The sequence below is a fragment of the Aethalodelphis obliquidens genome, unplaced genomic scaffold, assembly GCF_003676395.1.
Source record: "Aethalodelphis obliquidens isolate GAN/ISIS:26980383/991018 unplaced genomic scaffold, ASM367639v1 scaffold17, whole genome shotgun sequence".
NCBI lineage: Eukaryota > Metazoa > Chordata > Mammalia > Artiodactyla > Delphinidae > Aethalodelphis > Aethalodelphis obliquidens.
The window spans coordinates 5,158,828-5,176,450 of NW_020837961.1; the positions used below are offsets into that span (position 1 = coordinate 5,158,828).

General features: G+C 39.7%; 1 protein-coding gene across 1 annotated transcript; it reads left to right on the forward strand.

Annotated features, from left to right (window-relative positions):
• The first annotated feature begins 8,789 nt into the window (after window positions 1-8,789).
• On the forward strand, window positions 8,790-10,525 carry NPY5R (neuropeptide Y receptor Y5). Its single transcript, XM_027117258.1, has one exon. The coding sequence runs from the start codon at window positions 8,830-8,832 to the stop codon at window positions 10,198-10,200; it is 1,371 nt and encodes a 456-aa protein (XP_026973059.1). The 5' UTR covers window positions 8,790-8,829; the 3' UTR covers window positions 10,201-10,525.
• The last annotated feature ends 7,098 nt before the right edge of the window (window positions 10,526-17,623 follow it).

Below are 17,623 nucleotides of genomic sequence, written 5' to 3' on the forward strand. Positions count from 1 at the left end.
GCTTTGGATTAAGGGAATGTTGTCACTTTGATCTTTTATCCAGACCACTAAAACTTCCTCCGTATCAGCAATAAGGCTGTTGCTCTTTCTTATCACTCATGTATTCACTGGAGTAGCACTTTTAATTTCCTTCAAGAACTGTTCCTTTGCATTCACAACTTGGCTAACTGTTTGGTGCAAGAGGCTTAGCTTTCAGCCTATCTCGGCTTCTGACGTGCCTTGCTTACTGAGCTAAATCATTTCTAGCTTTTGATTTAAAGTGAGAGATGTGAAACTCTTCCTTTCATTTCAACACTTAGAGGCCATTGTAGGATTAACAACTGGCCTGACTGCAATATTGTTTGTCTCGGTGGGGGGGGCGGGGGGGAACAGGGAGGCTCAAGGAGAGGGAGAGAGATGGGGGCATGGCCAGTCAGTGGAGCAGTCAGAACACACACAACGTTTACGGGTTAAGTTGTCATCTTACGTGGGGAAGTTTGTGGTGCCCCAAACATTACAATAGTACTATTACAATAGTACTATTACAATAGTACTATTACAATAGTACAGTAGTACATCAGAGATCACTGATCACATATCAACATAACAAATAAAATAATAATGAAAAATTTGAAATATCGAGAGAATTACTGAAGTGTGACACAGAGACATGAAGTGAGCAAATGCTGTTAGAAAAATGGTGCTAATATACTTGCTCTACACAGGATTGCCCCAAACCTTCAATTGGTAAAAAACACAATTAGTGAAATAAAGTGAAGAACTATAAAATGAGGCCTGCTTGTAATTTAAAATTGTAAAGTGGTAAATCATCACAGTTGTTTATATAGGTACTCTTCATTTCATTTTGGGACCATCTGAAAGCTTGTCTACTTTCAGTAGTTCTAGTATATGTATATATGTACAGACATACACACACACACACACATATATATATATATATATATATATCCATATATATACATATATACACATATAGTTATACTTTACCCTGAATTTGCCCATATTCCCAGGATGATTCATTTCTGTTATTTTAAAGCTGGAAAAATTAAACTACTTTTCTAAAATTATTAAGTAACAGATACTTACTTAGCATCCACTATGTGCAACATACTCTATTAAGCATCATTAAAATTATGAACATAATTAAAACATTTTTCCTTCTCTCCATTAGAGTCCAGCAGAGAGAACTGACCATGCATTGGAGGCACTCTGAGTTTTAGACTCAAAACCACATTCTTTCTATTACCATCAATTGTGCTGCATATCCTCTTACTTCAAATTGAGAACAGTGGGCTTCTCTGGTGGCGAAGTGGTTGAGAGTCCACCTGCCGATGCAGGGAACACGGGTTCGTGCCCCGGCCCGGGAAGATCCCACATGCTGCGGAGCAACTAGGCCCGTGAGCCATGGCTGCTGAGCCTGCGCGTCTGGAGCCTGTTCTCCGCAGCGGGAGAGGCCACAACAGTGAGAGACTCGCATACCGCAAAAACAAAAACAAAACAAAAAATAAACAAATTGGGAACAGTAATATTTTACTCTCGGGAATGTCATCCGATAGTTACATGTCCCAAGAAAGCACAAAACCATTATAGAATCGACTGCCCAGTTTCTACCTTGTCCTTGCCTTGGTCGTAGGGGAGGCAATCAGTAACTACTGAAGTATAACAAAAAAGGATTGTTTCCAAAAAGTGAGTCCAGAGAAGAATAAGATATATATATGTATACAAGGATCATGGTAACAAACAGCTTGTACAGATTATGAGTGTAAAGAGGGTTATGAACAAGCGAGATGGAGCCAGGGGGTTATCGGATCTCAGGAAATGAGACAAGAAAGCCAGTCTGGGCTTCCCTGATTAGGAGCTCACTGAGCTGTCCAGGGGAGCAGCAGGAAGGCCATTGACTGGGAATATGATGAGTGGGATGAATCAGTAACCCTGGTGAGTCAGTTTGGTACCAGTTATCTTTTTCAACTTGAGGCAACATCAATGTAAATTGTTGGTTAGAGCCTAAGAATAAGTCAATAAGATCCTGAGCTTTTGAATTCATTTATCTTTAAAGGAATATATTGATAATTAGCTTTCAGAAATTCAATCAATATAAAATCAGTTATAGAAATTGTGAAAAACTTACACTTCTAAATTTTCTTATAGCACAAAAATGCTTATATCATCCTATTTGAAAATTGCTATATATAAAATTAAAGTTATTTATGATGAATGTGTGTATACAGTAACATTTTCTACTTGGAAATTTATTGGACCAGGACCTATACTTCCCTTATAAATTGAAGATAATAAGGTTTACTATTAATTTAAATATATATGTATTTTTATAGTTTTAAGTATAATTACCCAACTATAGATCTAAAAACAGGTTGATAAACCTACATTGATATGTAGTGAAAATGCCTTTTTAAGATATATATATATATATCAGGATCTCTATAACAAGGTATACTCATCAGAATTAACAAACTGTTGTTGTCCTGAGTATGCTGTAGGATATTCTTGTTTAAAAAAATGTAAGTGCTGGGCGTCCCTGGTGGCGCAGTGGTTGAGAGTCTGCCTGCCGATGCAGGGGACACGGGTTCGTGCCTCGTTTCGGGAAGATCCCACATGCCGCGGAGCGGCTGGGCCCATGAGCCATGGCCACTGAGCCTGCACGTCCGGAGCCTGTGCTCCGCAACGGGAGAGGCCACAACAGTGAGAGGCCCGCGTACCGCAAAAAAAAAAACTGGAGGTGCTTGCTTTTTTTAAAGGGGAGAAAGCATTCCTTTTGCCTCTTCTTGATATATTATAGGCAGTTGTGTACTTCATTAGGCAATACTGTCAAATCTCTAATATATACCAGTATATAAGTAATATCAGCAGAGTCAAGAGAGTGGACTGAGGGGATGCAGAGTTCATGTCTCCGCACAACTAGGGCACCTACCAGGCCCTGGTGGGGGACCACAGACACCTAAGGGGACGGGAGGAACCCCCGAGCGACTGGGTAGGATGAGGTGGGGAGGGAGGGGGGAGGAGAACTTGAGGCAGGATGGGACCGGCACCCTTGAGGGGCAGCTGGGGGAGGGGAGGGGTTCCCACGCCCAGAGGGGAACGGGGGAGACCCTCGGGAGGGCAGAAGATCGGAAGGGCATGCGGCCAGTTCCCCCTGCCCACTTGGGCCCCAGGGAGCTTGCTGAGGTCCCGAGCCTGATCTGCCCACTGGGACCCCTCGAGCCGCGTGGGTCCTGTGGGAGTGGGAGCGAGCGGGGAGGAAAAGTAAAGGCCGGATGGACAGCACTGGTGCCCCTGAGGGGCGGCTAGGGGCGGGAAGGGGTTCCCACGCCCAGAAGGGCCCACCCACAGTCAGGGGATGAACGGGGATGGGGGAGACCCTTGGAAGAGCGGAGGAACAGAAGGGAGTGCCTGGGCCCCGGAAAGCCTGCTGAGGTCCCGGGACTAAACCTCTGCCCTCTGAGGCTCACTCCCGCCACGCTGAGCCTAAGCCCCGCCCCCGCCCCCCCCCCCCAGTGCCTTACCTCGGACCCCTCCAACCCCCCGCCCACCCCCCCCCCCCCCCCCCCCCCCCCGTCCCCGCCTAAGCTCCACCCCGAACCTAAGCTCCACCCCACACAGCCCAAGCTTTTTCTGGCCTTTTTTTTTTTTTAGGTTGTGGTTCTGTTTTACCTTGTTGTTAATTCGTTTATATTTTTATTTTTTCTGATAAGTTTTTTATTTTTCTAATTTTATTTTACTCTTTATAATTTGTTACTGTTCTGCTCCTTTGGGCTTGTTCCCCCCACTTTTTTTTTTTTTTTTTCTGTTGTTGTTCTGTTTTACCTTGGTGTAGTTGTTTCACTTATATTTTTATTTTTCCTAATATATTTTTTATTTTTCTAATTTTATTTTATTTTTTATTCTTTGTTATTGTACTGCTTCTTTTTTCTTTTCTTTTCTTTTCTTTTCTTTTGCTATGCTGCACGACTTGTGGTAGCTTGGTTCCCAGGCCGAGGATAGGGCCTGAATTCCTGTGATGGGAGCACTGAGTTCAAACTGCTGGACTAACAGAGAACCTCAGATCCCAGGGAATATTAATCAGACTGAGGTCTCCCAGAGGTCCTCATATCGGCACCAACCCGGCTCTGCCCAACTGCTTGTAAATTATAGTGCTGCATGCTTCAGGCCAAACAACCAGTAAGACAGGTATACAGCCCTACCCATCAAAAAAAAAAAATGAAACGACAAAAAAATATGTTACAGATGAAGGAGCAAGGTAAAAACCTACAAGAAAAAATAAATGAAGAGGAAATAGGCAACCTACCTGAAAAAGAATTCGGAGTAATGATAGTAAAAATGACACAAAATCTTGGAAATAGAATGGAGGCACGCATTGAGAAAATACAAGAAATGTTTAACAAGGACCTAGAAGAACTAAAGAACAAACAAAAAGTGATGAACAACACAATAACTGAAGTGAAAAATACACTAGAAGGAATCAATAGTAGAATAACTGAGGGAGAAGAGCAAATAAGTGAGCTGGAATGTAGACTGGTGGAAATAACTGCAGAGGAGCAGAATAAAGAAAAAAGAATGGAAAGAATTGAGGACAGTCTCAGAGACCTCTGGGAAAACATTAAATGCACCGACATTCAAATTATTAGGGTCCCAGAAGAAGAAGAGAAAGAGAAAGGGTCTGAGAAAATATTTGAAGAGATTATAGTCGAAACTTCCCTAACATGGGATAGGAAATCGCCACCCAAGTCCAGGAAGTGCAGAGAGTCCCATACAGGATAAACCCTAGAAGAAACACACCAAGACACATATTAATCAAACTAACAAAATTTAAATTCAAAGAAAATATATAAAAAGCACCAAGGGAAAAGCAACAAATAACATACAAGGGAATCCCCATAAGGTTATCAGCTGATTTTTCAGCAAAAACTCTTCAGGCCAGAAGGGAGTGGCAGGATATATTTAAAGTGATGAAAGGGAAAAATCTACAACCAAGATTACTCTACCAGCATGCATCTCATTCAGATTTGATGGAGAAATCAAAAGCTTTGCAGACAAGCAAAAGCTAGGAGAATTCAGCACCACCAAACCAGCTTTATAACAAATGCTAAAGGAATTTCTCTAGGCGGGAAACACAAAAGAAGAAAAAGACCAACAAACACAAATCAATTAAGAAAACGGTAATAGGGACATACATATCAATAATCATCTTCAATGTAGAACGTTTAATGCTCCAACCAAAAGACATAGACTGGCTGAAAGGGTACAAAAACAAGACCCATATATATGCTGTCTACAAGAGACCCACTTCAGACCTAAGGACACATACAGACTGAAAGTGAGGGGATGGTAAAAAATATTCCATGCAAATGGAAATAACAATAAAGCTGGAGTAGTAATACTCATATCAGATAAAATAGACTTTAAGATAAAGACTGTTACAAGAGATAAGGAAAAACCCAAAATTAGTAGAAGGAAAGAAATCATAAAGATCAGAGCAGAAATAAATGAAATAGAAATGAAGACACAATAGCAAAGATCAATAAAACTAAAAGTTGGTTCTTCAAGAAGATAACATAATTGATAAACTTTTAGCCAGAATCATCAAGAAAAAAAGAGAGAGAAGTCAAATCAATAAAATTAGAAATGAGAAAAGAGAAGTTACAACTGACACCACAGAAATACAAAGGGTCATAAGAGCTACTACAAGCAACTACATGCCAATAAAATGGACAGTCTGGAAGAAATGGACAAATTCTTGGAAAGGTACAACTTTCCAAGACTGAACCAGGAAGAATTAGAAAATACAAACAGCCTGATCGCAAGTAATGAAAGTGAAACTGTAATTAAAAATCAACAAACAAAAGTCAAGGACCAGATGGCTTCACAGGCAAATTCTATCAAACATTTAGAGAAGAGATAACACCTAACCTACTCAAACTCTTCCAAAAAATTGCAGACTCTCAAACTCATTCTACAAGGCCACCATCACCCTGATACGAAAACCAGACAAAGATATCACACAAAAAAGAAAATTACAGGCCAGTATCACTGATGAACATAGATGCAAACTTCCTCAACAAGATACTAGCAAACAGATTCCAACACCACATTAAAAGGATCATACATCCTGATCAAGTGGGATTTATCCCAGGGATGCAAGGATTCTTCAATATATAGAAATCAATCAATGTGATACACCACATAAACAAAGAATAAAAACCATATGATCATCTCAATAGATGCAGAAAAAGCTTTTGACAAAAATCAACAAACATTTATGATAAAAACTCTACAGAAAGTGGGCATAGAGGGAACCTACCTCAACATAATAAAAGCCATAAATGACAAACCCACAGCAAACATCATTCTCAACGATGAAAAACTGAAAGTATTTCCTCTAAGATATGGAACAAGTCAAGGATTTCCACTCTTGCCACTATTATTCAACATACTTTTGGAAGTCTTAGCCACAGCAATCAGAGAAGAAAAAGAAATAAAAGGAATACAAATTGGAAAAAAAGAAGTAAAACTGTCACTATTTGCCGATGACAAGATACTATACATAGAAGATCCTAAAGATGTCACCAGAAAACTACTAGAACTAATCAATGAATTTGGTAAGGTTGCAGGAATACAAAATTAATGCACAGAAATCTCTTGCATTCCTATACACTAACAGTGAAAGATCAAAAAGAGAAATTAAGGAAACACTCCCATTTACCACTGCAACAAAAAGAATAAAATACCTGGGAATAAACCTACTTAAGGAAGCAAAAGACCTGTACTCAGAAAACTATAAAACACTGATGACACAAATCAAAGATGACACTAACAGATGGAGATAGATACCATGCTCCTGGATGGAAGAATCAATATTGTGAAAACGACTATACTACCCAAAGCAATCTACAGGTTCAGTGCAATCCCTATCAAATTACCAGTGGCATTTTTCACAGAATTAGAACAAAAAATTTTACAATCTGTGTGGAAACACAAAAGACCCCAAATAGACAAAACAGTGTTGAGAAAGAAAAACAGAGCTGGAGGAATCAGGCTCCCTGGCTTCAGACTATACTACAAAGCTACAGTAATCAAGACAATATGGTACTGGCACAAAAACAGAAATATAGATCAATGGTACAGGATAGAAAGCCCAGAGATAAACCCACACACCTATGGTCACCTAATCTATGACAAAGAAGGCAAGAATATACAACGGAAAAAAGACAGCCTCTTTAATAAATGGTGCTGTAAGTCAGTAAGTCAGAAAGAGAAAAACATATATTGTGTCTTAACGCATATATGTGGAATCTTGAAAAATAGTACAGATGAACCTATTTGCAGGGCAGGAATCGAAACACAGAGGTAGAGAACAGACATGTGGACACAGAGGGGGAAGGGGAGAGTGGGATGAATTGGGAGATTAGGTTTGACATAAATACACTTCCATGTGTAAACTAGATAGCTAGTGGGAAACTGCTGTATAGCACAGGGAGCTCAGCTCGGTGCTCTGTGATGACCTGGTTGGGTGGGATGGGGGGGGTGGGAGGGAGGTCCAAGAGGGAGGGGATATATGTATACATATATCTGATTCACTTCACTGTACAGCAGAAAGTAACACAACATTGTAAAGCAATTATACCCAATTAAAAAAAAGTAAAAATAAAAGTAATATCATTGTGGTATTAATATTACATTATTAATTTCCTTGAGGTGAAAAAACTTATTATGGGATGTTATATTAGTATCACTTCTACATTTAACTTTATGCCGTGTTATCTTCCTTAAAAAATATGAATTTATTTAATCTTTTTAATGCTGAAATCTACTTTCAATTTTTAAATTAAAAAATAAACAGGTAAATTTTGTTTTTAAGAACACCAGTAGCCAGCTGCTTAGTGGTTTAATTCATGGTAATCTGCACCTCTCAGAGGACTGAGAATTAGTCATGAAATGATTTTGCCATCCAATTGTGTTCACATAGTCAACAGTACCATGTGATAAACATTTATTGAGTGCCTACTCTATACATGTAGGTCATGGAATAGTGTTTCTACACTTGAGAAGCTCAAATCTGAAGATTATATGAACTGGATATATTTAGGATATTAGCTTTTTGTTTGAATTTCTCATTTCCCCATAAATATTTATTTTTGTTTGAATTTTTCATTTTCCCACATATATTTATTTAACACTTTCCATGGTGAAGTTACTGTGCCATGTTTTATGGTAGATACCACAGTGAGTAAAACACAGTTTCACTTTTCCATTGCTTATACATAAATAAGGTATACTGATTTTTATTATAATTGCAGTGCAAAGCAAATTGTGTCATGTAGCATCAGACAGCTATAAACAGAAATACATGGAGGTTCCAAAAGGTTCCAGTTGAACAGATGAAGGAACACTTTAGGGCAGGTGACTTTTAAGTTTGACCTTGATTGATGTAAGAGAGGAAGGAATGTTTAAGGTAAGATTATATGACTACAACATGTATCAGGTACCTTGACTGGAGAACAATATTAATTAGCTATTATAATCTTGAAGTTCTTATCCACATTTGTCTTTTCTGTCCCTTACATTATTTATACATAAATTAAAAAAAAAAAGTTCTGCTATTTTAACACGAGTCAACACACCATAGAAGTGATGATAGATTTACACTTACTGTAATTGTTATTGGTTGACATTTACACTGTACTTGTTGCCAGTTAAAGACTTCCCTAAACTTTTTAGTAAATGAATAAGGTAATGGGAACACATGGTATAATGTTTCCTTCTCAATGGATTAATTTATAGTAGTCATGGAGTTTTTTTCTGAGTTGCTAACTAATGTCTTTTTATTCCAAGCAGGAGAATAATATGGCTTCAGAGCTCAAGGATTATTATAACAAGACACTTGCTGCAGAGAACAATACTGCTGCCACTCGGAATTCTGACTTCCCAGTCTGGGATGACTATAAAAGCAGTGTCGATGACTTGCAGTATTTTCTGATTGGACTCTATACGTTTGTAAGTCTTCTTGGTTTTATGGGGAATCTACTTATTTTAATGGCTCTCATGAGGAAGCGAAATCAGAAGACAACGGTCAACTTCCTCATTGGGAACCTGGCCTTCTCCGATATCTTGGTCGTGCTGTTTTGCTCACCTTTCACACTGACCTCTGTCTTGCTGGATCAGTGGATGTTTGGCAGGGTCATGTGTCATATTATGCCTTTCCTTCAATGTGTGACAGTTCTGGTTTCCACTTTAATTTTAATATCTATCGCCATCGTCAGGTATCATATGATAAAGCATCCTGTATCTAATCATTTAACAGCAAACCATGGCTATTTCCTGATCGCTACTGTCTGGACACTAGGCTTTGCAATGTGTTCTCCCCTCCCAGTGTTTCACAGCCTTGTGGAACTTCAGGAGACATTTGGTTCAGCGTTGCTCAGCAGCAGGTATTTATGTGTCGAGTCATGGCCATCCGATGCATACCGAATTGCTTTCACTATCTCTTTATTGCTCGTTCAGTATATTCTGCCCTTAGTTTGTCTAACTGTAAGTCATACCAGTGTCTGCAGGAGTATAAGCTGTGGATTGTCCAACCAAGAAAACCAACTAGAAGAAAATGAGATGATCAACTTAACTCTCCATCCTTCCAAAAAGAGTGGGCCTCAGGTGAGGGTCTCCAGCAGCCGGAAATGGAGTTATTCGTTCATCAGAAAGCACAGAAGGAGGTACAGCAAGAAGACGGCATGCGTGCTGCCTGCTCCGGCGAGACCTCCTCCAGAGAACCGCTCAAGAAGGCTTCCAGAACACTCGGGCTCTGGGAAAAGTCAGCCCCCTTCATCCCGTAAGTTTATACCAGGGGTCCCCACTTGCTTTGAGGTGAAACCGGAAGAAAACTCAGATGTTCATGAGATGAGAGTAAACTGTTCTATCATGAGATTAAAAAAAAGATCTCGAAGTGTGTTCTACAGACTGACCATCTTGATACTAGTGTTTGCAGTGAGCTGGATGCCTCTGCACCTTTTCCATGTGGTGACCGATTTTAACGATAGCCTGATTTCAAACAGGCATTTCAAGTTGGTGTATTGCATCTGTCACTTGCTAGGCATGATGTCCTGCTGTCTTAATCCAATTCTATATGGATTTCTTAATAATGGGATCAAAGCCGACTTAAGGTCCCTTATACGCTGTCTTCATATGTCATAATTCTCAATGTTTTCCAAGGAAAGTACAAGTATGGGGATCATCTAAAATATATTCACAGTGACTGTATATGTATAATCAACAAATTTTGTTAACTTACAGAATTTAATTTATGTGTAAGAACTCTGGATTTGGATATCAGTTCCTAATATATGGAAGATCATTTTAACATGTTATAATATGATTAATTCATTTAGTTGTATAAAGTCATTGTCAATCCAATCTGTAATTTCATTTTAAAGAGTAGTTATATTACCTTCCATTTCAGCTTGTCCTGTAAACCAATGAATTGTAAGTTCTTGTTTAAAATAAAAGTCATATTTAACCATCTCAGTATTTTTTGTTCAAAATTATAAGCAAAACCATTTCTCCTAAGACATTTAATTTTAGGTATGAGGAACATCTAATAATCTTCATTTTTACTTCACAGATTTCTTAATAGTTTCTGACAATACAGAAAACTTTAATATGACCAGCAAACCATAACTGACAGATATATGCCTAAGTCATAAATTAAATGTCAACATTGGGTACAGTTTTAGAACCTCTAAAGGAAAATTTTTATATCCTATTGTTGATGATTGGCCAAATTGTCAATTTATTCCCCACTATCCTAGTAATACACAGTTAATTTATCAAATAAAAATAGATTTTAAATCTTTTCTAGACTTATACCATGACATTAAGCTATCAAACAAAGATTGTTTCATATACATCTTTTATATTCTAAAATTTGAAATATAAATGGTATCTATATTTCCAAGTATTAAATAATTGTAAAGAATACTTGAAGTGTCTACAGGGGGACAAAAAGTTTAGTTAATTTTTTTGGCCAAGATGTAGAATGATTAATATACTTTATGCCATTTCAGTACTGAGGTCTCATATGCTATCTTACTAGATTGAAGTCAGTCTTTTCAAGTGGAGCTTTTTATTTGTTTTAGTCAGTTTTTTATAGAACTAAGTCCCTGAAAATAATGAATGGTTTCACATGAGGCTCAGATGTGCAAAATAATAATGCTGTCTTCAGTTCCTTTCTCTGATTTAACCGTCTCCTGTATGGATTCCTGTTCATAAGGGAAAACAACTGAGCAAAACAAGAAACCGTTTAAGTTTTCAAGCAGTAGGTAACTCTGGTCGTTGTTTAGTCAATTGAAAGTCCAGACTCTCTACGGGGGCTTTTTTTCGGGCCTCTCCTGCTTCCTTAGGCAAGGCCTACACATAGGGGAAGCAGAAGATGGCGCTGGTCCCCACGTGTCCTCTGCTGACTCCTGCCCAGCTCCAGGTGAGAGGTAACTGTCTTGCCTGGTCTCTCTGTTCCATCAGCTTCTCCGTGTGTTGTAGAATGTATGGTCTGTTCTCCGCAGGGTCCAGGCCTGAGGGTTCAGCCCCCGCGTTCTCCACCCCTGCTGATGTAAACTCACTGGCTGTGAGGTCCCTCTGAATCTCCACCACGTTTTCCAGTTTGTCCTGAGCCTGGGCTGTCTGCTCTGTGGGGTCTTGTCCCTGCCAAGGCCGGGGACACTTCAGGAACTTTATCACCAAGAACTCTTCAGAAAGGTATTGTCGACTATAAAGATATTCACAACCTGAGAGTTGAGAGTTCTGTTTTATTCGACGGGAAGTTTTAGGACTTCAAGCCCGGGAGGCAGACTCTCAAGTAACCCTGAGAGAACCGCTCTCAGGAGGCGGTGGGCAAAGAGCGAGGATATAGAGAAGGTTTGCAGCAAAGGGCAAAGGGAGCATAAAAATATTCTTGTTAATTAAAGAAAACCAGAAATCTCAAGTTAAGGAATTTAGCACTTTTCTATATATGGGAACATGCAAGAGTCTGTGCTCACCGAAATCATTCCTTTGAGATGCACCTCAGCTCTCTGGGGCCGTATCCTGTGTTTTCACATCCTGAGTTTCCTCGGGGCTCACAGTGGCTGCAGTCTGATGGCTGCTACCTGGCAAGTATTCTTTCCTTGGGAGTTCCCTCAGGGCTCGCGGTAGGAAGTGGCTGCAATCACTGACGACGGTGACATCTTTTGTTTATTGATACGGCAGGAAATATTCCGCATCATTCCAGTATGAATGCTTACTGCTCACGTAGCTCACCTAGAACTGAGGCAGCATGGACTTCCCCAGGCCTTCTCTGCCCAAACGCTACAAGCCACCCTGTCCACAGTGTTGTTCACCTCATGTTGCTGCCAAAGCATCTGCTTTCCAGTTCCTTTCTAGATTTTCAAACATGAAACTAGGTAAAGCCACCACTGCTTTTAGCTTCCCTCTAATCTACCTGGGGTTATATGAGTGTCCTCCCCAAGTTTTGATAGGAGAGCAGAAAAAAAAAGTGAAGAAACTTTGGTTCACTTTTGCTTTTCTCTTTCTTTCCTTCTTATTCTAAGGGCTTCTGCTGCTTTCTGCCGACTAAGAATGTCCCTTGCTAATAAAATCTTTATATTTCTCTGCACTACGGCTTACGGTAAAACTGTGTTCAGAATATCAAGGTTTGTATTTGGAAAAGGAAGCTTTTGTGATTTAAAACCCTTTTCCCCTTTAAATGCTTGGATTTAAGACTATTGTCTCACCTCAGACCCAAAACAAAAAAGTCTAAGTTGAAGAATGACTTCTTATTTAAAAGAAATTTTAAATTTTTCACTAGGGCAGTGACTTCAAGGTTTAACTTCAGTGGCCAAAGGGGGAAAACCCACCGACAAGGGCAAATATAAACACATAAAGAGGTATTTTATCCTGTTAGAGTAACTTACACTAGCAAATGTACAATAAGTGTCAAACTCCACAGATTTTATGGTTGCTGATAAATGAGTTTAGTTAAACTGGATAAACTAATTTGGGGCTCTTAAACTATTGAACTGAAAGGTAGCCATTTATCTTCCCTAACCAGAAATGACTGAATGTTCTTAATAATTAAGAAGAATAATTAATAATTAATTAATAACTAAGTAAATAAGTAGAGAAGTTTAAATGGATTGGTGAATAGAAGTCATTAAGAGGGGGATTAATTGTTTTAGAAGGTTATTATGAATAATAATTTCTTCCATGGATACAGTTGCTCCAAACAGCACAGGTTTGAACTAAGCAGATCCACTTATATGTGGACTTTTTCAGTAAATATATTGCAAAAATTTTTGGAGATCCACTTATATGTAGATGTTTTTCAATAAATATATTGGAAAAAATTTTGTGACAATTTGAATAAAGTCGCAGATGAACTGCACATCCTAGATAGAAATAGCAAAAAAAGAAAAGAAAAAAATTAAGAAAAAGTTAGGTGTCATGAATGCATAAAATATATGTAGATACTAGTCTATTTTATCATTTGCTACCATAAAATACACACAAATCTATTAGAGTTAAAATTTAACAAAACCTATGCACACAAATGCAGACTGTACATGGCACTATTCATAGTTGAGAGAAATGTAAACGAAGGTAAAGATGCAGTTTTATATCATAACTGCATAAAATTAACCATAGTGCATATGTAGCAATTTTGCAGCCACCGTCCTCTTAACCATGTGACACTCATTATCTCCATGTGAGCAGTTCTTTTGTCCGGTAAATTGCATATCACAGTAAAAAGTGATCAGTCACACTTCTCGCATGTTTTTCATCTTGCTTAGTGCAATAGCATAAACCATGAATAACCGTAAACCCATAAGAAGTACCACTAGTGTTATTGGAAGTGCTCCCAAGAGGCAGAGAAAAGTCATGACACTATAAGAAAAAGTTGAATTACTTGATATGTACCATAGATTGAGGTCTGCAGCTGTGGTTGCCCACCACTTCAAGATAAATGAATCCAGTTTAAGGACCTTTTAAAAAAAGAAAAGGAAATTCATGAGGCTGTTGCTACAGCTATGTCAACAGGCACACAAAACTTGCACTTTTTGTGAAGTATCTTTTTATCTCATGTTAAAATTACAGCTTTTTTGTGTAAAGATTGTAAGATTGCTATAAGAAAGGCACACCTGCGCTTCCCTCGTGGCGCAGTGGTTGGGAGTCCGCCTGCCAATGCAGGGGACACGGGTTCGAGCCGTGGTCCGGGAAGATCCCGCATGCCATGGAACAACCAAGCCCGTGCGCCAGAACGACTGAGCCTGTGCTCTGGAGCCCGCGAGCCACAACTATTGAGCCCACGTGCCACAACTGCTGAGGCCCGCACGCCTGGAGTCCGTGCTCCGCGGCAGGAGAGGCCACCGCTGTGAGAGGCCCATGCACCACAGCAAAGAGTAGCCCCTACTCGCCACAACTAGAGAAAGCCTGCGGGCAGCAACGAAGACCCAACGCAGCCAAAAATAAATAATAACAATAAATAAATAAATAAAAGAAAGGCACATCTATAGACTAACATGAAGTCATTGTATGAAAAGTTAAAGCCAAAGGAAGGTGAAGCATCTAAAACTGGAGAAGTTAATGCCAGGAAAGGATGGCTTGATAATTTTAGAAAGAGGTTTGGCTTTAAAAATGTCAAGATAACAGGAGAAGAAACTTCTGCTGACCAAGAGGCAGCAGATGAGTTCCAAGACATCATTAAGAAAATCACTGAGGAGAAAGAGTATCTGCCTAAACAGGTTTTTAATGCAGATAACAGTGTCCTAATCTGGAAAAAAAAAATGCCATAAAGGATATTCATTACTAAGGAAGAGAAGTGAGCACGAGGATTTGAGGCAGAAAGGGATAGGCTAAGTCTATTGTTTTGTGCAAATGCATTCAGGTTTATGATCAAGATGCCCCTTATCTATAAAGTTTCTAACTCCCGAGCCTTGAAGGGAAAAGACAAACACCAGTTACCCCTCTTTAGGTTGGACGACAAGAAGGCCTGGACAATTAGAACAGTTTTTCTGGATTGGTTCCATTGATGCTTTGTCTCTGAAGTCAGGAAGTACTTTGTGAGTAAGAGACTGCCTTTTAAAGTTCTTTTTGATATCAGACAATGTCCCTGCCCACCCAGAGTTCCATGGGTTCAACACTGAAGTGGTCTACTTGCCCTCAAACACAGAATCTTTAGTTCAGGCCCTAGATCAGGGGGTGATAAGGACCTTTAAGCCTCATTACACATGATCCTCTATGGAAAGGATTTTCAATGCAATAGAAGAGAACCGTGATAGAGAGAACATTGTGGAAGTCTGGGAGGCTCACACCATGGAAGATGCCGTTATTGTTACGGTAAAAACTGTGAAAGTCCTTGAGCCTGAAACAATGAACTCCTGCTGGAGGAAACTATATCCAAATGTTGTGCATGACTTCACAGGATTTACTACAGAGCCAAGCAAGGAGATCATGAGAGAGACTGTGGATATGGCAAAAAAAAAAAAAAAGATAAGGGGGAGGGGTTTCAAGATACGGATCTTGGAGAAATTCACGAGCTAATAGCCACCACAGGAGGGGAATTAACAGAGATGACTGGACAGAGATGAGAGCTTGCAAACCAGTGCCAGACTATGAGGAAGAAGATTTGGAAGAAGCGGTGCCAGAAAACAAGTCGACGTCAGACGATCTGTCAGAAGAGTTCTGATTATTCTAGACTGCTTTGGACTTCTTTTATGACATGGACCCTTCTATGAAACTAAAGCAAACAGTGGAAGAAGGATTGGAATTTGTATGGAAATGTATTTAGAGAAATGAAAAAGAAAAATGTCAGATGTAAATTATGATGTATTTCTGTAAAGTTCAGCAAGTGTGGCTGCCTTTCCTCCTACCTCCTCTGCCATCCCTGAGACAGCAAAACACTCCCTCCTCCCCTTCCTCCTTCTCATTAGCCTGCTCATCGTGACGATGACGAGGATGAAGACTTTTATGATGATCCTTTTTTTTTTTTTTTTGCGGTATGTGGGCCTCTCACTGCTGTGGCCTCTCCCGTTGCGGAGCACAGGCTCCAGACGTGCAGGCTCAGCGGCCATGGCTCACGGGCCCAGCCGCTCCGCGGCATGTGGGATCTTCCCGGACCGGGACACGAACCCGTGTCCCTTGCATCGGCAGAAGAACTCTCAACCACTGCGCCACCAGGGAAGTCCGATGATCCACTTCTTTTTACCGAGTGCTAAATAATCATCATGCCGTACAGTTAGTAAACTGACATCTCATATATGTGTGCCTGTCTTTATGTGAAAATCTAGTAACCATATGGCAAGAACTGTGAGACATGTCTGTGTCACCACCGTCATCATTGTCTGAGTACTCATCGCGTAGAACATCTTATGCAAGACTTGTACTGAAGTGTATAACCTATCCTTACAGAGGCATAAGGTGAGTGATATTTAATATAAACTTAATCATGTGTAGCTTTCTTACCGTTTTATAACTTTGCTTTCAGAGAATTACATGACTATACAATATGCCTCTCTCATAATTGAAAAAGCTGCATCTCTGCCTGTCGTCACAGGTAAGTGGCTTTTTAAAAAATGTAACAGTCTCCAATATATATTCTAAATATGGCTACTACTGTATGCTATACATTTTTATAAGATTCATTCATTAGTGTGTAGGCTACACTAATGGCTACCATGAAGCAATAGATTACACTAGGCGACCACAAAGCAATCCTATTGCTGTTTCTTCTTTACCAACGCATGAATCCTCATACCTGTAAATAAATAGGAATTTCTTTTTCACATCATTTTTGCTGTCTAGTGTTAGTAGTATGTACAACATCTACACTGTTTTGTATCACATAAGACAATATTGACATAGGTATTGACAGATTGTTCATCTTGTAAAAAGACAATGTAAACTTATAGTGTCAATAAATACAGTATAGCACTGTAGCTGGATTGATATTTTCTCTTATGATTTTCTTAATAACATTTTCTTTTCTCTAGCTTACTTCATTTGAAGAATACTGTATATAATACATATAATATACAAAATATGTGTTAATTGACTGTTTTATGTTATTCGTAAGGCTTCTAGTCAGCAGCAGGCTATTAATAATTAACTTTTAGGGGAGTCAAAAGTTACATGCAGGGCTTCCCTGGTGGCGCAGTGGTTGAGAGTCCGCCTGCCGATGCAGGGGACACGGGTTTGTGCCCCGGTCCGGGAAGATCCCACATGCCGCGGAGCGGCTGGGCCCGTGAGCCATGGCCGCTGGGCCTGCGTGTCCAGAGCCTTTGCTCCGCAACAGGAGAGACCACAACAGTGAGAGGCCCGCGTACCGCAAAAAAAAAAAAAAAAAAAAAAAAAAGTTACATGCAGATTTTTGACTACGTGGTCGTTGGCACTGCTAGCCCCTACATTGTTCAAGGGTCAACTGTGTGTGTACGTATGGAGAGAGAGACAGAGAAAGAGAGAGAGAGAGAGAGGGAGGGAGAGAGAGAGGCATAAAGCATGTATATGTGTATATACATATATAGACATTAAGCATGTGCATGTATGTGTATGTGTGTGGAGAGAGAGAGGGACATTAAGCATTTCCCCTTTT